Here is a 19776-nt window from a genome sequence, read left to right on the forward strand (position 1 = left end):
AAATCCAACTCTTCTCTGACTTCAGACCCCACCTGAACACTTCATCTTAGATAGAGGAAAAATGTTCAGCTTCCTAACTGATCACTCTTCAACTCATGCCTATCCTACTGCCCCCAAACCCTGGTAGATTTCTTTAAGTCCTTCACTTCCCAATCTCATGTCCTAGATGACTATTTTATATCATCTCCTCTTACCACGAATCTCTACCACTTCCTTCTCACCTCACTCTCAGAGAAAAAATAGTGGCAATTCGCAGATAACTTTGACAGATTTCCACCAACTTCTCTCCCAAATTGTTGAGTTTTCCTCTCTACTTGGTTATTTGCCACAGTATATAAACATGCCTTACTATTCCTGATTTTAAAAACCCTCCCAAACCACTCAACTCTTTCAGCAAACACTTTTATACATCAGAGGGCCTCTGGTAGCTCAAACTATGGTAAAGAATCTACCTGGAATGCGCAAGACCCAGGTTCGATCCCTGGGTCGGGAAGATCCCTTGGAGAAGGGAATGGCTAACCACTCCAATATTCCTGCCTGGAGAATCCCATGGACAGAGGAGCCTGGCAGGCTACAGTCCATGGGGTCACAAAGAGTCAGACACAATTGAGTGACTAACAGGCAAAAAAAAAAAAAAACATGATCTGATTTATGATTTAGAAAGATAGTTCTGAAGGACAGTTTATAGGCGAGCAACTGGAAGTAAGAAAACTAAGTAGAAGGCTATTTTAGAAGATTAGTTCCAGTAGTAGCAAACTCGATGTTGATCATTCTTAAACTAGACCCTTTGGAGGATGGAAAACTGTTATGGAATAAGACAAACTAAAGAGATCTAATAGTTAAACAAAGTTTATAAACATAAACTTTGACTGACTCTTTAATCAGGAGAAATATAACCATAAAGAGTGGTATGTGGTTCAATGTATGCAAGTCAATTAATGTGATATACCACATTAACAAAATGAAGGATAAAAATCACATGATCACCTTAATAGATAAGGAAAAATTATTTGACAAAATTCAACAGTTTCATGATTAAAACTCTCAACAAACTAGATGTAGAAGGAATTTACTTCAACATAGTAAAGGTCATATATGACAAGTCCACAGCTAACATCATGCTCAATTGTGAAAAACAAGACAAGAATGTTCACTCTTGCCACTCAGATTCAATGTTCTAGCTGGAGCAGAGACAACAAAAATAAAGTATTCAAATCATAAAGGAAGAAGTAAATTATCTCTGTTTGCAAATGACACGATTTGCATACAGAAAACCTTTAAATACTCCGCAAAAAAAGTTAGAACTATTAATAATAAACAGAGCTATAGTGATTAGAACAGTGTGATATTAGCATGAAGACAGACATACAGAGCAATGTAACAGAATAGACAGCCCAGAAATAAACCCACACATATATAGTTAGTATATCTTCGATAAAACTGCCAAGATCACAGAAAGGGTAATGGACAGTCTTTTCAACAGATGGTGTTGGGAAAACTGGATATTCACATGCTAATAAAACTGGACCATTCTCTTACACCATGCTAAAAAATCAATTCAAAATGTATGAAATACTTAAATGTAAGAACTGAAACTATAAAACTCTTTTTATTTTTTGTAGGCAGAACAGTCTTTAATATAATGTGCAGCAAGATCTTTTTTTTAACTCTTAAGAGATAACATATCGAAAAAGCTTCTTGACATTGTTTTAACAATGAATATGACACCAAAGGCACAAAAACAAAATAGACAAGCAAGATTTCATCAAACTAAAAGTCTCTGAATAGCAAAAGAAACGTTTTCTTTTGAATGAGAAAATGTTTGCAAACCATACATCTGATAAAGGGTTAACATCCAAAATATGTAAGGGACTTCTATAACTTAAAAAAAAAAAATACAAATAACCCAATTCAAAAATGGGCAAAAAACTTGAATGGACATTTCTCTAAAGAAGATATACAAATAACCAATGGGTATATTAAAAAGTATTCAGTTTCACTAATTATCAAAGAAATGTGAATCAAAACCACAATGAGATATCACATCATATCTGTTAAGATTGTTGTTATCAAAAGCAAAATAAAAGATAACAAGTGTTAGGATGTGAAGAAATCAGAACCCTTCTACACAGTAGGTGGGGATGTAAAATAGTGCAGCTGCTATGGAAAATAGTATGGAGGTTCCTCAAAAAATTAAAACTAGAAGTACCATATGATCCAGCAATTCTACTTCTGGGTATTTGTACAAAAGAATTGAAATCAGGATCTCAAAAAGGTATTTGCATTATCAGGTTCATTCCAGCATTACTGACAATAGCCAAGATATGGGAACAACCTAAATGTCCATGGACAGATGAATGAATAAAGAGATGTGGTATATACATACAGTATGCTATTATTCAGCTCTTAAAAAAGAAAATAAATTGTGCAATATGGGACAGCATTGATGAACCTGGAGACATTACTGTAAGTGAAATAAGTCAGTCACAAAAATACAAGCCTGTATTATTCTATTTATATGAGGTATTCAAAATAGTTAAATTTATAGAAGGAAACAGTGAAATGGTGCTTGCCAGAGACTGGAGGGAGAGGGAAATGGAGAATTGTTGTTCAATGGATATAAACTTTCAGTTATGCAAGATGAATAAATTCTGGAGATCTGCCATTCAATGTAGTGCCAATAGTTAACAATAGTGTATTGTGGATTTTTAAATTTTGTTAAAGATTTGTTAAGAGGGTGTATGGCTTCCCAGGTGGCTCAGTAGTAAAGAATCTGCCTGCCAGCGCAGGAGACTCGGTTTCAATCCCTGGTTGGGAAAATCCCCTGTAGGAGGAAATGGCAACCCACTTCAGTATTCTTGCCTGGAAAATCCCATAGATAGAGAAGCCTGGTAGGCTACAGTCCATGGAGTTACAAAGAGTTGAACACTACTTTGCAACCGAACACAGCACAGCAGCAAGTGGGTATATCTCATGTCAAATATTCTTAACCAAAAATAAACAAAGGTCCATGAGGAAACTTCTGGAGGTGATGAGTGTGTTTATTACCTTGAGCGGTGATGGTTTCACACATGCAGGCATATGTCCAAATTCATCAAATTATATACATTAAATATATACAGGTTTTTTTGCATATCAGTTAGGCCTCGATAAAGCCATTTGCCAAAAATGAGAGGGTAAATATTTAACAAATGGCTGGGGGTGGGGGACATCCCAAATTTGTAGTGTTTGCCAGTTTCCGTGATGTAAACATCCCCACCATGAACAATGTCAAGCTATTGTGTCAAGCATTACTATGCGTAATGCCAAGCTATCACTGAGCTTGGAAGACATACGTATTCCCTTTGTGCAGACGAGCTCCAGTACACCACTGGATGAGAACATTTTTGGGGACAACTGGAGAAATTTGAAAGTGGACTGTATGTTGGATGATACTGAAGTTATATTGACTTGGATGTGGTAATGATAATGATTCTGTGGGGAAATGCCCTTACTTTTATGAAATACATGCTGAAATATTCTGATGGCATCCTGATGTTTGAAGACTACTTTCAGATCTGTGTGTTTAGGTGTATATGTGTCTGTGTCTCTGGGTACATGTGTGTGGAGAAAGAGAAAGAGAGATGAAGAAAATGCCAATGTGTCAAGAGGTTACTAGTTGATGAAATGGGTAAGGGATATGTTGATGCACATTAATCAGATTGTTTTTTCAACTTTCCTCTGGGCTTAATATTTTTCAAAGTAAAAATTAGTTTGTTGCCAAGAGAAGATTTTATATAAAAATTTGAGGTTGTGATTTCTATTAAAAGGAATTTCAGTTCAGTTCAGTCACTCAGTCATGTCTGACTCTTTGCGGCCCCATGAATTGCAGCACGCCAGGCCTCCCTGTCCATCACCAACTCCCGGAGTTCACTCAAACTCACGTTCATCGAGTCGGTGATGCCATCCAGCCATCTCATCCTCTGTCGTCCCCTTCTCCTCCTGCCCCCAATCCCTCCCAGCATCAGAGTCTTTTCCAATGAGTCAACTCTTCGCATGAGGTGGCCAAAGTACTGGAGTTTCAGCTTTAGCATCATTCCTTCCAAAGAACACACAGGACTGATCTCCTTTGGGGTGGACTGGTTGGATCTCCTTGCAGTCCAAGAGACCCTCAAGAGTCTTCTCCAACACCACAGTTCAAAAGCATCAATTCTTTGGCGCTCAGCTTTCTTCACAGTCCAACTCTCACATCCATACATGACCACTGGAAAAACCATAGCCTTGACTAGACGGACCTTTGTTGGCAAAGTAATGTCTCTGCTTTTTAATATGCTATCTAGGTTGGTCATAATTTTCCTTCCAAGGAGTAAGCATCTTTTAATTTCATGGCTGTATTCTATTATTTTATTATTGCCAGTGCTTATGTAATTATTTCTCTTCTTGTGCCCTAGGCTAACATCTAAAACCAATTTTAAGCTTTTTCAAACATGTTTTACCAGCTCCCTCTGCTGACATTTTCTGAAAAGATGAAGCTGCTTAAATTCCTTATAAATTCTGAATTTTGAAATCATACTTTTAGGGTTAGGGAACTAACCCTACTTGGGAGAACTTGATGACACAACAGTCACCTAATTGGCCTTCTTCTATGCACAGTTCCTGTAATAGTTCAAGAGACTAATTCTCAAGAGTCACAATTTGGTTAAGCAGAACGCCCAAGTCACTGGGGATTGTGGTTTGGGGTGATTTGGCGCCCTCTAAAGGCTACCGTGAGAAGAGCAGCCGCTTACCACGTGCTCCCCTTTAAGTTTAGAGCTCCGTCGGAACTGTGACGTTTAGGAGGATGGGCGAAAGGGGCAGAAGTCGCTTGTGGCTTTCCAATCCGACAACTCTATTCTAATTCGTCATTGAACGCTCCCTCGAGATCACGGAAGTTTCAACTGGTGCCCTACACAACTTCTTTTTTTCCCTCAGCGAGTATATTTCCTGTCATCAGCATGACAGGAAAAACGGCAGTTTTTGTTTTAAACTGAGAGCACTTTGATTAAAGTCAGCATTCCTTTTATTTTTTATCTTCTTTTAGAGCAAAGACTTTGGATTTGGATTTTTTTTTTTTTTTTAAGACAAACACTGTCTTTGGCTATTGGCTTTGAGAAATAATTTGTAAAATTACCTCTCTGTGCCAACAAGGTAAGTGTCCTGGATTTTTTTTCTTTTAATGGGGAAATGTTTCCAGAAGCTGATTTCACAGAAGGTAAATATTCCCCTTGGTGAGTGCACTCCTTAGAACTAAGTGTGATCCTCTCTTTGCAGAGTCTCTTGATTAGGGTTAAGGCAGCAGAATTAGGGAGAAAACCAGGAAGCAAAGGAACTTCTTAAGGAAACAAAGTTATGCTGTAGGAAGAAGCCACCCAGAAGGAAGATGTGGAGAGAATAACAGAATCGTGGGACTGTCTGTGATTCCAGGCTCCTTTCTGATTTCATCTTTTGGATGAGATGGAATTGCCTGTCACTGAGAAACACAAAATATTCCACAAGTGTCAGGTTCGGAAATAGGGTAGCAAAGGAAGAACACTGGTAGAGTGAAATAATAAGAAATATAAACAGATCGAAGTCCAAATTCATATAAATCATATCAGCTGTATGATTTGCTAATCATCCAAGTCTCTCCATGTCTCAAAAATGACTGCTACATTTTATGGTGTGTCAGGTATGGGATAGGGTTTTCCTGTTGTTCAAAAATCCAACTCAGTTGATTAGGGCTTCTTCTATTAAGGAACTAAATATCAGCAACCTTTGACCTACAATGGACCTTACGATTATAGCACACTCTTACAGTTTACAAAGAGCTTAGCAGTACTATGTCCTCCTAGACCGTCAAACCTGCAGTATTCTCGCCTGCCTTTCAATTTATGTCTATTTGGGGCATCAATTATCTGGCACTTGGGTGTTTTTGCTCAGGAAAAACACAGCCTAGTACGTGTCTTTAGCTAGGTCTCCAGGCGTAGATAAGCAGCCCAAGAATGTCTGCAAGCATTTGTACCCAGAGCATGCTGCTGTTATAGGACATATTGCCTGATACCATATGTGTCAGCCCCTGTCTATATAGTGGCATCTTCTTGTGGACAGTCACTGGGTCTGTATTTATTACTGTTATTTAGTCACTGATTCTTAATTATTCTGGGGGCCCCCAAACTTGGCTCAGTATCTGCCCTTAGAGTTACATAGAGTGCATGTGTGGAGTGAATTAATTTGCTGCCAGTCTGTTCACTGCAGCATATTTTGCATTTTAACCAGATCACTTAACAACTATTTCTTTCATCTTATTATTGCAAAAACACAGCACAGCGAGATCTGCCAATTCCAGACTTCTCCCTTGTGCCCTGGAAGTGTATGTGTTCTTATCGGTGGAGGCCATTTATTTATGAATAAAAGCTATCTAGACCTTTTACTCGGAGAAGGCAATGGCAACCCACTCCAGTACTCTTGCCTGGAAAATCCCATGGACTGAGGAGTCTGGTAGGCTGCAGTCCATGGGGTCGCTAAGAGTCGGCACGACTGAGCGACTTCACTTTCACTTTTCACTTTCATGCATTGGAGAAGGAAATGGCAACCCACTCCAGTGTTCTTGCCTGGAGAATCCCAGGGACAGGGGAGCCTGGTGGGCTGCCGTCTATGGGGTCTCACAGAGTCGGACACGACTGAAGTGACTTAGCAGCAGCAGCAGCAGCAGCAGACCTTTTACTCTCCAGTCCAAAGGAAGCCATAGGTGTGTTTGCCTATGTGTTTCCAACTTGTTGATAAATTTTATCTGTGTGAGACGTCTTTTCCAGAAAGAAGAGAGGAAAAGAGGGAATGGTTAGGGAGGTGGGAAATGAATCCTGTAAATATTTGGTGCTAGGCAGTTTTGTGTAATTATTATCACAGTTTCAGACTCAAACGATCCTTCCGTGTGACTGTGTTTCTTATTTGCAAACAGTAAATCTTAAAGTGTGTAAGTGGGTTGTTTGGGGGGGCACATGGCTCGTCAGTTGCAGAGACAGAGTTCAAACCCAGTTCTGCTGCCTCCAGAGTCCATTCTTACTGCAGACTACTCAACTCTCCCAAAATCAAAAAGAGACTCCTAAATAAACCAAAAGTCTCGAGGGGGAAGAGTGTAAATTTTGCTTTAAATAATGAAGCCAGGCAGGAAGTTCTCAACCTTACAAAGGGCGGGATGGCAAGTAAGATTTTGAAACAGGCAAGCCTGGAAAAGCCCTCTGATGCTGCAAGTCCCTATGTCCTCCTCTGGAACCAGGTAAGTCTGAGGGTTCCAAGGGCTCAGAAGTCTTCTTCTGCCCCTGTAAAGTCACTAACTCCCTTTGTAATTGTGCCAAGGGGTTATTTTTTATTTTTTTCCCAGAGCTTTCCCCTTTCTCACTTGTATTAACTGCCGCGGTCCAGCCCCGGCTGATCCAGGGTATTCGAAGGGGAGACGGCTTCAGCGAGTTCACTGGATACAATAGCGTATAGCTTTATTTAAATATTAATTAGAGATATAAATAGTAACAAAATGAGGATAGCTCAGTAGGAAAATTCAGTGGAGAAAAGAGGCTGAATAGCTTGGTTTAGGCAGAAAATCAATATAACCTATGACATCAGGTTAGCTCTGACCACAGAGGCCGCAGGTGCCCTCTCGAATAGCGGAAGGTGCCCCACCTTAGGCACCTTCTCGAGTGGGTCCTAGAAGCCCAGGCAAATAAATGGTCGCAGAGGACCTCCACGCTCCAGATGGAGACTCAGCTGGAATGTGAAAAGAAAGAATGACATGGGGAGACCAAGCTTTGGTGAGCAAGGCCCGTAGCTTTATTTTCAACAGGGGCTTTTATACCATAAGTTGTACATAGAGGATAATAGGGGGTTTGAAACCATGCAAAGTCAGCAGTCTTTGATCCTTATCAAAACCAGGGTTTCTTTCCTGCAAATTTATCGTATACAAATGGTTTAGGTGATGTACATCATCTTCTGGCCAGAAGGCCTATTAACATTTTATGACTCTTGACAAAGGTTTGTCAACCATAAGACTTATTTTCTCTGAGTAATTATTTTAAGGTTTGGGGCCATCCTCCGGAGGTGTTACATAAAGTTGCATTCCTATAGGGCAGAGGTGTAGTGGGTTTACAACAAAGGAAAGAATTTATTACCTTAAGGGTCTAAAGTTGCTAACACCAAGGGCACTACTTATTTTTTCTACATACCAACTATATTAATTAATACACATTCAAGGATACAATACAGGGGATGTGGAAACTTGGCAGCAAGCATGGGCTCATCAATGAAATCTTACTAGTTTTATTCTGACAGTTTCTAACTCTCTGAGAGGCTCTAAGCTATTTGAATATCTTAAGCTTCCCCGTGCCGTGCCTCTCGAGGCTGAGAGACTGTAAACAATCGTATGCATAGCTGTAGGAGTCGGGGTAAACTTGTCAGGCGAGTTAGAGAGCTATCTAAGGGGTTTGGATTTAAACACTCCTAATGCCCAGGAGCTTATTAACTGGAGCTGTAAGTTAATTCTTTATCAGAGAGAGTGAGATGGTGGTGGGGGACAACCCCCAGTAAAGTCAGAGGTGAGAGCACAAAGCAGTAAAGTAGGCAGACTCTGGTTTTGGGGGGTAGATGCTCGAGAATTTCCAGGGGGACTCCTGAGGCTCGATCCCGCCTTTGCGTATGCCGAGCCTCCTTCCTCATGACCTTTGCCACGGGTGGAGCTCCTCACGCTGGCTCCCAGCAATTAACCATACCTCTTTATTTTCTATATTTTGGTGCTTTGACAGTTAAGGCCTTGCTGATGCCAAAGGGGCTGCTGCTCCCAGGCTTAGGCAGTTCCTTGAGGTAGTAAACCACCCTCCTGGGAGGGTGACCTTTTGAATGCAAACCAACCAATCCTGAGCCCTTTTCCTCCAACCACCTCCTTTACTGACACTCACTCTTCTTGTGCCTGGGGATTCTGATTTGGCTATAGAGAAACTGCAAAGCCCTGAGGACAAACCCCCCACCACAAACCCAACCAGAAAGCATGGCAGCAAACCTGAGCTCAAATTAGGGAAGAGGCTCAGGAGCAGAAATCATGGGACACTTCAGACTCTCATCCCAGTGAGATGTGCACATCCAGACTCATACTCAGATATCTAGAGTCTCTCTCGACTCAGCCTCTTACTAGCAGACTGGCCTTAAGTCATGTTCAAAGACTCAGCAGTTACACCTGAGTCCACCTGACACTTCAAAGCCTTCCATGCGGCATAAACCTGATTCGCTGGAATTAACTTAGTGTTAACCCATCTGATCAAAGAAAAATGTATGTTGACATCTGCAGATGCCCAAAACTACAATTTTAAAAATCTGATATAAATTGTCATGACACCTTCATGCTTCCTCCAATCTTTCCTGACAAGGATAACATCCCCATTTCCATGTGATCTCATCTTGGTCTCTAGAATGTGCCATATGGATTTCCCTGGGGACTTAGTTCTGTATTACAGTCAGTCAAGCTTTCATTGTTCAAAGTTAAGAACTTCCCCTCAATTAATGTAGTATCTTTTTTGCTGGCAGGACATGACCCATAACTAGCTACTCTTTAGGACTTTAGATGCTTTAAATAAAAATGAACATTTTTGCTGGTTGCAGTTCCTAGGATTTTGGGAGGGTTAGGTGATAGCAAAGTGTTTTTAATACTGAGGGAATATAAAGTCTTAAGGGGATCAAGACCTTTTACTCCTCAATCCAAAGGAAGCAACAGGTTGTGTCTATCTATGTGTTCCCAAATGTTGATAAATTTTATCTGTGTGAGCTGCCTTTTCCAGAAAGAAGAGAGGAAAAGAAGGAAAGTCATTAGGGAAGTGGGAAATGAATGCTGATTAAGTATTTGGTGCTAGGTCTTGGCTTAACTAGCTAATAATAAGAGCAAAATTTAACTGAGTACTTACTATGTAGCAGACACACTTCTACAACTTTTCCAACATATCTCGGTCATTTAATTTCAGGACAATGCCTATTTTAGATAGGCATTATTATTTCCCCTCTCATTGTACTGATGAGAAAACTGAGGCACAGAAAGGATAAACAACTAGCCCAAGATAAATAAATGAAGCCAGCATCCTGGCTGAAACAGTCTTATTTCAGAGCCCTCATATTTAGCCAAATTATGATTCTGCCTTAGCTCAGAAACAAAAGGAGGGTATCTATATCATTGTGAAAGTTGAATTCTGTGACAAGGGCTCCCTTCTAGCCTTGTCAAACAAAGAAGCTCTGCTTAATCTGTATCATACAGAACACACCATGGCCAAGAGAGTTGCAGTGATCGGAGCTGGTGTGAGTGGCCTGTCCTCCATCAAATGCTGCTTGGATGAACACCTGGAGCCCATCTGCTTTGAAAGAAGTAATGACATCGGCGGACTATGGAAGTTTACTGTGCGTAGTTCATACCCTCCCACCTTCACCAACTATAATCTGGCCATTTGCTTTGTCCCTGCCCAGGCATGGTGGCTGTAGTCTATCTTGGTGATCATTAAGAGCTTCCCAGGTTGCTCAGTGGTAAAGAATCCGCTTGCCAAAGAAAGAGATGAGGGTTCGATCCCTGGGTCAGGGAAGATCCCCCAGAAAAGGAAATGGCAATCCACGCCAGTATTCTGCCTGGGAAATCCCACGGACAGAGGAACCTGGTGGGCTGTAGTCCATGGGGTCTCAAAAGAGATGGACATGAGTGAACACACATGCATGGTGATCATTAAGGGAGCCACTCATTGCAGCATCACAACTTTGTGTATGGTGTTGTGCTGACCCCACGCAGGACGCAGTCTGATAGGTGATGAACCTGAAGAATTGGCAGGGTAGGGGCAAGAGAATTTGGAGGAAAGAGGAAGAAAGAGTTAAGTCTGATACACAAACATAGGATTGAAAGTTATGATGATTTCTGCACCAGGAACATTCTAAGACAAAGTAGCAGAGTATCACATTGGGTAAGCTGAATCTCACTGGTGAATGTGAAGCAGATGGCACCTTAAGAAGGACAGAAGTTGGCAGCAGGGGATGGATCCCCAGCCCCAAGGCATTGTTCATGTCTTTTGGAAGAGAATTGGCAAGGAGAGGCAAGAATCCAGACCTTGTTAGGTCTAGGGGGTAGTTTTTACATTATCAGAAGAACAACAACCCAGGCACTATTTCTCTTAAGAGTGGAGTGTGCAGCCCAGGGTGTATGCTCAAGGTTCGGCCAGCCATTAGGTGACTTGAGCATCAGGAAGTAGGGCTGGAAATGACTAAATGTCACATGATAGGTTGTTGCTGAGTCGTGAAAGACACTGGAGATTCTTGGCCTTCATAGGAGAGGAATTCAATCCAGGGCCAGTGATGAGGCTTAATTGCTCAGAGCTTTTGTGTGATAAAGTTTTATTAAAGTATAAAAGAGAGAGAAAGCTTCTGACATAGACATCAGAAGGGGGAAGAAAGAGTGCCCCCTGCTAGTCTTTAGCAGGAAGTTATATAGCTACTAGCAGGTTGCTAGTTAGAGAAAGGAAATGTCTCAAAACTCAGAGACTGGCACCAGGCCCCTTACCCACAACATTCATTTTGAGATAACATTGGCACAAGGTGAGTTGTCCCAGGCCATAAAGTGATTGGCATGAATCTTGGAAGAAAGGCAAGCAAATACCTAGCAAATTCTAAGCAAATACATAGTCTCATTAACATAGCTTAAGAGAATATTTACATGAATAAAACATACTGGTTCTGAGCCTTAGGCAAACCTACTTGAAGAAAGACAGAGTCTAGGGTAAATATAGTTCATTAACATAACTTAAGAAAAATATTTCCATAAGAAAAACGCATTGGTTACCTCAAGGTTTGAAAAAAGTTGAGTTCAGGTGGAACCAGGTGTCGTCGTGGCAACACAGAATTTTAAAGGAACTCTTTCAATTTTGTATAGAGAAAGGAAAAAAATCTGACTTGTGTAGTTTGTTTCCTCCTACCACTTAAGAGAGAGATAAAAGACGTTTGACATTTGCAGCCTATTTCCTCCATTTGGAGACCCCTAGCCTTCCTACCTGCTACCCTCTCACACATGCCTCTGGCCAGAATTGGTCCTGGTTACTGGGAATATCAGGGTCTTCAGTGGGAATAAAGGGATCTGCCCCTGGTAGGGTATAAGGTGTCAAAAGATGGAGGCCCAAGTAGTAAGTGCTTCAGGGGGAAGGGAAGAGCAGCATTTGGCAGGAGCTCAGGGCTGGGGAGGTACTTCACACTGGTATGAATGAGGGAAGCTTGCATGGAGGAAGTGGCATTTGCCAGTCTTGGATGAATGGTGAAGAAAACAGAATAAGCAAATGTATGTAAATGATCACAACTCTAGGATTATAGTGTACTGTGCTGTGCTTAGTCATTCAGTCATGTCTGACTCTTTGTAACCCTATCGACTGTAGCCTGCCAGACTCCTCTGTCCATGGTGATTCTCCAGTCAAGAATACTGGAGTGGGTTGCCATGCCCTCCTCCAGGGGATCTTTCCAACCCAGGGATCGAACTCAGGTCTCCCGCATTGCAGGCAGATTCTTTACCACCAGGGAAAGAATTTTCTGAGCCATCAGGGAAACCCATAATATACTGGGGGGAAAAAAAAAAAAAAAATTTTTTTTCTGGTGTACTGTGGGCCTCATTAAGCCACCAAAGGTCAGTATGGAAGAAAATATTCGGTCTGGTTTGTGTACTTTTCTGCTATTTGACCCTATTGTTGCAGGAAGGGGGACCCCTTCCAGGGCCCAAAACTGGGCTCTTGCCTAACACTCGGAAATGAATTGTCCAAGGAGACACATCTACTGACAAAGCAAGAGATTTTATTGGGAAAGGGCACCCGGGTGGAGGGCTGTAGGGTAAGAGAACCCAGGAGAACAGCTCTGCCCCGTGGCTTGCAGTCTTGGGTTTTATGGTGATGGGGTTAGTTTCCGGGTGGTCTTTGGCCAATCACTCTAATTCAGAGTCTTTCCTGGTGGTGCACGCATCGCTCAGCCAAGATGGATGCTAGCGAGGATTCTTGGAAGTGGACGAATACACGGCGTCTCCTTTTGGGAGAAAGACTTCAGAGAGACTTGTAGCCAGGTAGCCAGTTGCCTAGTTTTATAAAAAGTAAGGTTGCAGTTACTAACTTCCAGCAGACATTGTTTTGAGAATGGTGGCATCCAAGCCTGACACGACTCAGCAACTAGGCAACTCTTCCATTTGGTGGTGGCTTATTAGTTCCGTATTCCTTATCAGTATCTCCTGTCATAAAACAACTCATGCAAATGGTTACTATGGTGCCTGGCCAGGGTGGGCAGTTTGAATCAGTGTGCTTCCCCTAACACTATGGTTGGCTTGGTTTCCTTCTCCTATTATAAACTAATGATATAAACTAGTGATATAAACTAATTTTAGAAAGTAATATCGCTACTGTATAGCACACAGAACTCTACTCAATGTTCTGTAGTGACCTAAATGGGAAGGAAATCGAGAGAAGAGTGGGTGTATGTGTATATATGACTGATTCAGTTTGCTGTACAGCAGAAACTGACACAACGTTGTAAAGCAACTATACTCCAATAAAAATAAATTTAAAAATAAAAAAATAATATTGAGTTAAACAAAAGAAAAAATACAGGACTTCCCTGGTAGTCCAATGATTCAGACTTCACACTTCCTCTGCAAAGGGCGTGGGTTCATTCCCTGGTTGGGAAACTAAGATCCCATATGCCATGAGGCCAGGCCAAAAAAAAAAAGAAAAGAAAAAATATAAATTAAATATAATATCAATACTCCTGAGCACTAAATAAATTAACACTATTTAAATTTTGATGTAATTTCTTTCAGTCATACACATATTTTTTTCCAAAAATGCAATGGTAATATTCATTTCCATTCATTCAAGTATTTGTGATGTCCCTCTCCCAGGACACACAGGGAACAAGATAGACAGGGCCCCAACCCTCCTTAGAATCTAGTGGGAACAGAAACTGTAAACACATCATTGTAATGCAGTGTCATCGATTCTGTGCTCAAAGTACAGGGTACTAGGTTGGGGCAGCAGGTACGATAGCTACCTTGTGAAGATCTATAGGGTTATGGAAGGCTTCTTAGAGAATGTGATAGCAAAGAAAGAGACTTGAAGAAGAAATAGAGATTAGCTTTGAACAAGTTCATTGGTGTCCTTAATATAGGTCTTTTCATTTTGTTTTTGGATGGCAAAGACCAAGATAAGACAAGGAGTTGAGGAGTCCAGGAGAAAACAGAGGCTGTCAGTGTGTGATGACCCCCTTCATGAAAATTGAGATGAGACAGAGAGAGACATGGTTGTAAGAGGATTTTGTTTTAGCCACACATTCCAGGAAACAAACTCACTCAGAAGGACAATGCAATAGTGGAGTGCAGTTTATTACACCGGCGGGCCCAAGGCAGAGTCTCCTCTTAGCCAAGGACCCCGACGAGTTTTTGTGAAAACCTTATATACCCTAAGTGTACGTGCCCAAACCCACCTCCCCAAATTCCCTGAAACTAGTCTGAACAAAGGAAAAGAAAGATACAATCAAAGTTAACCTGTGATTCGTATGCCTTAAGCCTAGGTAGTTAACAGTGGACAATTATCAATAGGCCTGTGGTCATAGCCCAGTAAGCATAATAGAATGTATGATTCTATTCAGTTACACAGATAATTAGGGTATTCTTTTAGGCATGGAAAATCTAGGTATGAGCCCTGGGACTCTTCCTTCCGAGGGTTTGGTTTTCCAGTTGGTATATCGTTTCCATAGATACTGGGCATATAGCTCAAGTCCACAGTCCTGCCCAAGATGGAGTCCTGCCTTCAAGATGGAGCCTGTTCTATTTCCTCCTTCAATATAAGTTGAAAGCGGGGGTTGTTTTGAAAATTTGAGTCTTCAGTATTTTAAGTGTGGATGAGAAAGAGTGGTTGAATATATACATAGACAATAACTAGAAAACTTTGTGAGGAATTCCTTAAGCAAAGGCAAGAAGAAGAGGCCCAGAACCTGAGAGGAGGGAGTAATCATGGCAAGGGAAGAAGGAGAAGACAAGGAAGATGGACCATGGGCCCACGTTCATGGAACTGTTTAAAGACACTGTTAGTCCTGCAGAGCCCTGTTAAATGTTGCTAGCTTCTTTGTAGTTTGACGAAGATATTATATTTAACAATTCAACCCCACCAGTGATTTTTTATATCTATAGCAGGGGGATCCAATGCTAAATTTTCCAGAAACTCTTTGGAATGACATGTAGAATGCTAGCTGCTGGTGATCTCTGTTCTCTTCCTCCTATCCCCCTCAGCCCACCCCATCAAGTTAACTGTGCTTGTACACAGGAAACTTCTAAAGATGGGATGACTAGGGTCTACAAGTCATTAGTGACGAATGTCTGCAAAGAAATGTCATGTTACAGTGACTTCCCTTTCCAAGAAGATTATCCTAATTTCATGAACCATGAAAAATTTTGGAACTACCTCCAAGAGTTTGCTGAGCACTTTGACCTTCTGAAATACATTCAGTTTAAGGTAAGATGGCTTGGGTTATGGAAGGTTAATGAATAGGGGCTGGCCCATTCACCAATCTAATTCAAATGGGATGCCTAAGAAAACTTCTTCTTAATTTTCTCTCTATATGAATAAGGCAGATAAAAATCCTGCTGTTCATGTTTTACTGAAGTCACTAAAATACTGAATTTCCTGGTTCTTTTTCTAAATCCAAAGTCTCATTCAGGATGAAATTTAGAATTTTTTTCAGAGGAAAGGAAAACTGGATTTTATTCATGAAACCCATTGGAAAGAAATAACTAGAAGTCTGAGCCACAGAAATTATAATGGGTCAAAACTCATTTTCCTAAATTTTTCCAACATTCAATATTTTAACTCGTCTTCTTCTCACCAGAAATAAAAACTGAATGTTTCTTCCTTGCAGTGAAATCATTCGGATGTTTTGGGTCCTAATCTTTATGACCACTTTTGAGACTTTGCACAAGTTATTTAACTTCTCAAGGGAGAAGATAAACCAATATTGAAAGGCCTTCTAACATGAGACTTACTAGACCCACTTGAAATAACAAACACGGTTACCATACAGTCATTGCATGAAGTCCCGAGATGACTGGTGGAAAACGAGTGTCTGTCTTTTGCTTTCAGACCACCGTGTGCAGCATAACAAAGCGTCCTGACTTCTCTGAAACTGGTCAATGGGATGTTGTCACAGAGACAGAGGGGAGGCAGGACAGAGCTGTCTTTGATGCTGTCATGGTTTGCACTGGACATTTCCTGAATCCCCGTTTACCTCTGGAGTCATTTCCTGGTGAGTCATTTCTACATGAAACCATGCCTGCTCTTCCAGGTTCTATGGGAAGTTACTGATTTGTAATTGGAAAAACTTTCTCATGATTCTAGACAACTTTATGTTTACCCTCAGAAATAATATGTACCAAATAACTTTGAAAGACTGAAGTACTATACAGGTGTCAGGGTTTTTTATGTACTTATAAATATAAATGCTGATGTTATCATTTAAGTTTTATCATGCCTATCTGATTCAAGTTTAGTGATCACATAGGGCTCAAAACCATCAGATCTGTCATGAAAAAGGATAGGATTTGAATTTTATCATTAAATTACAGGTCATTTGAATCAGAAGTGAACTGAAATTCAATAACTTAAAAGAAGTGACAGTATAAGGAAATTTGAGAGAATTTTTTTTAGGAACTAGCCCAGAAATGATACATATAAAGAAATATTGTCACCCTTCAAGATAATCATTTCAGACTTCCCAAGTGGTCCAGTGGTTGGGAATCTGCCTGCCAAAGCAGGGGAACGGATTTGATCCCTGCTCCAGGAATAGCCCATGTGCTGCAGGGCAACTAAAAGCCCACACACCACAACTACTGAAGCCCATCCATCTAGAGCCCAGGCTCCGCAACACGTGAAGCCACTGCAATGAGAAGCCTGCGCACTGCATCTAGATAGAAGATAGTACACTCTCACCGCAACTAGAGAAAGCCCACCTGCAGCAGTGAAGACCCAGCACAGCCAAAAATAAAAGTAATTAATTTTTTAAAAAATCATCACAATAATAATCCATCCACCTCCTAAACTATCCACACAAAGCAGTTCTAGAAATTCCCCTTTGTAAATGCTTTTGATTCAATAGCACATTCTTTTTAATATACTCACAATTGGCAAAACTCCATCTTTTGAGGTCAAATGAGGATTACTAAAATGTAGCAAAACTACTCTTCTTCTGTTACTTATAAGTGGCCCTAAAGGCAGTGGAGTATGAATTTTTGAAACTTCTCTGAGGAATGAAAAGAACTTTTAGGAAAGGAAGATGTAAAGAACAAAGTTTGCCAGCCTTAGCCAATAAAATATGAAATAAATCTGATGAACATAATCTCAAATTAACAAGATATTCTATTTTTTTAAATATTTTAGGGGTCGAGGGAGACTTCAATATATAATTTTGCAAAGAAGCAATGTTGTAAATTGTGGGCCAGCTTCAGGCTTGCTGTTAATCTAAGGGCTAAACAGACAATCACCTGGTACTAAAGGAATATATAACTGACTCATAACAATGTTTCTATGGGGAAAACTTTAATGACCTCAGAGAGGTAGGGGAGGAATTATTATAAGAGAAATATTGAGGCCCCCCTCTATTTTGCCCTAAAACCCAGTATTGGCAAAGGAAAAAACTCACACATACAGATTTTAGAGACTTATCCTGAGGGGGCTTTTGGTTTATGACCAGACTTTAGAAGAGTCTGTTGCATGGGACAGCAAGAAAGATAATCCCAATTTCCTCCATGTTTCCAGAGTGAGGTACCTTGGTGAGTGGATATGGTGTAAGGTTTCTGGGAAGTTCCAGTTTGCCGAGTCAGACACAACTCAGCGACCAAACAATAACAACAATGGTTCCCTGCAGACAATGGCCCTGGATAAGTAGCATTTAGCATAATGGTTATGAACAAAGTTCTGGATCCAGACCCTGGTGCTCTTTGCATAATCTTGGATAAACATAACCTGCCTAAGCCTCAGCAAAGTGGAAATACAAATTCCTATTTCAGAATATTGATGAGGATTAAATGTGAAATACTATGAAATATAGCCCCAAAGGAAAAAATAACCCAAAATATTGCACATAGTTGGTGAACGGCAGGCAGAAACAGAATGTAAATCTGTTTCCTGTATGAAGATTCTATGATTTGACACTGATACAACAGGGCCTCCTCATACTTGGGCTAGACCAATACAACCATGAGACCCTAAAATCTAATAAATAATTTTGGCTCCTTCTTGGGTCCTTCAAAACATTATATGACAAACATGATTGTTTCCCAGAACATTGGCTTGCTTTATTACTGTTGTTGCTTTTGTTTTATATATTTTAAAATACCAAAGGGGAAAAAAGGGGGTGGGATGAATTGGGAGATTAAAATGGACATATATACACTATTGATACTATATATTAAATAGATAACTAATGAGAACCTACTGCATAGCTCAGGGAACCCTCCTCTTTCTCTATGCTCTGTGGTGACTTAAATGGGAAGGAAATCCAAAAAGGAGGGGTATATGTACATGTTTAGCCGATTTGGGTTTCCCAGGTGACACTAGCGGTAAAGAACCCGCCTGCAAGTGCAGGAGACGTAAGAGACATGGGTTCTATCCCTGGGTCAGGAAGATCCCCGGAGGAAGGCATGGCAACCCACTCCAGTATTCTTGCCTGGGAAGTTCCATGGACAGAGGAGCCTAGCGGGCTACATACAGTTCATGGGGCAACTGAGCGACTTTCACATGACATGACATAGCTGATTCACTTTGCTGTAATGTAGAAACTAACAACATTGTAAAGCAACTATACTCCAATAAAAATCTTTACAAACAAAATTTAAAAATAAAACAGTATAACACAGAGCCCACAATAAACTCTCTGTAAACAACAGCTACTACTTTATGAATCATGACCTTTTTTGTAAGTTATTATCCACTATCTGAAAATTGCTTGAAAGAAACCTGTGATTCCCCAGATTAAGAAGTGTTTCTCCCTCTTAGTTAAGTTATAACCCTGGCCTCAGTTATAACCTCAGAGAGCTGAATCCTCCCAGAGCCCACACAGGAATCACAGGACAGGGAGCACAAAGTCCAGTTCTGCAGGTCACCACTCATCATTCTTCTCTCTCCCACACTCAGAAGTTGTGTAAGAGTGACTCTTTAAATACTAGTTACAGATTAATGATCACAAATGCCTAGTTATACTTAATCAAGTATTAACAAATGTCATCGAACTTTGTCAGTGGTGTACATGGACTTCAAATGCCTGGTCTTCCTTCTCCTAAGGTAGTAGCTAAGCATTTTCTAACACATAACATTAGGGGGATAAGTATAAGATGAATAAACCACAGTAGCAAAGTACTCCAGAGATATTTGGTGACAAGGCAAACCAAGCCTTACACCCCTGGGCAGACCCCCTTTTTCTGAATTAGTAGTTTTGATTTACCAAATAGATTCCTTTGGAGGGAAGGGCAATGCATTATTGACATAATCATTGATTTAGAATTACCTATGCATGCTACACTTTTTCTTGGGTGCCCTACTCAAATAGGCAGTTATGGAGAATCTATTATTTGAAAAGCATTGTGTTAGGTACATACAAAATCTATGAACCAAGGTCGAGCCTTCAGCAAGCTTCTCTCCAGCCAAACCCCAGTAAATGGATTGAAGCCCCACTCCCTAATGCATTTGGGGCACAGGCTTTTCCCTC

The 19776-nt window shown here is 40.7% G+C and overlaps 1 protein-coding gene across 1 annotated transcript in view; it reads left to right on the forward strand.

The window, feature by feature from the left end:
* The first annotated feature begins 4821 nt into the window (after window positions 1-4821).
* LOC133227736 (dimethylaniline monooxygenase [N-oxide-forming] 4) overlaps window positions 4822-19776 on the forward strand; it is a 38995-nt gene continuing 24040 nt past the window's right edge. The window contains exons 1-4 of the mRNA XM_061382598.1: window positions 4822-5166; window positions 10283-10422; window positions 15345-15533; window positions 16158-16320. Coding sequence (XP_061238582.1) covers window positions 10291-10422; window positions 15345-15533; window positions 16158-16320 — 484 coding nt within the window. The 5' untranslated portion in view covers window positions 4822-5166; window positions 10283-10290. The remainder of the gene's footprint in view (window positions 5167-10282; window positions 10423-15344; window positions 15534-16157; window positions 16321-19776) is intronic.

The sequence above is a fragment of the Bos javanicus genome, chromosome 16, assembly GCF_032452875.1.
Source record: "Bos javanicus breed banteng chromosome 16, ARS-OSU_banteng_1.0, whole genome shotgun sequence".
NCBI lineage: Eukaryota > Metazoa > Chordata > Mammalia > Artiodactyla > Bovidae > Bos > Bos javanicus.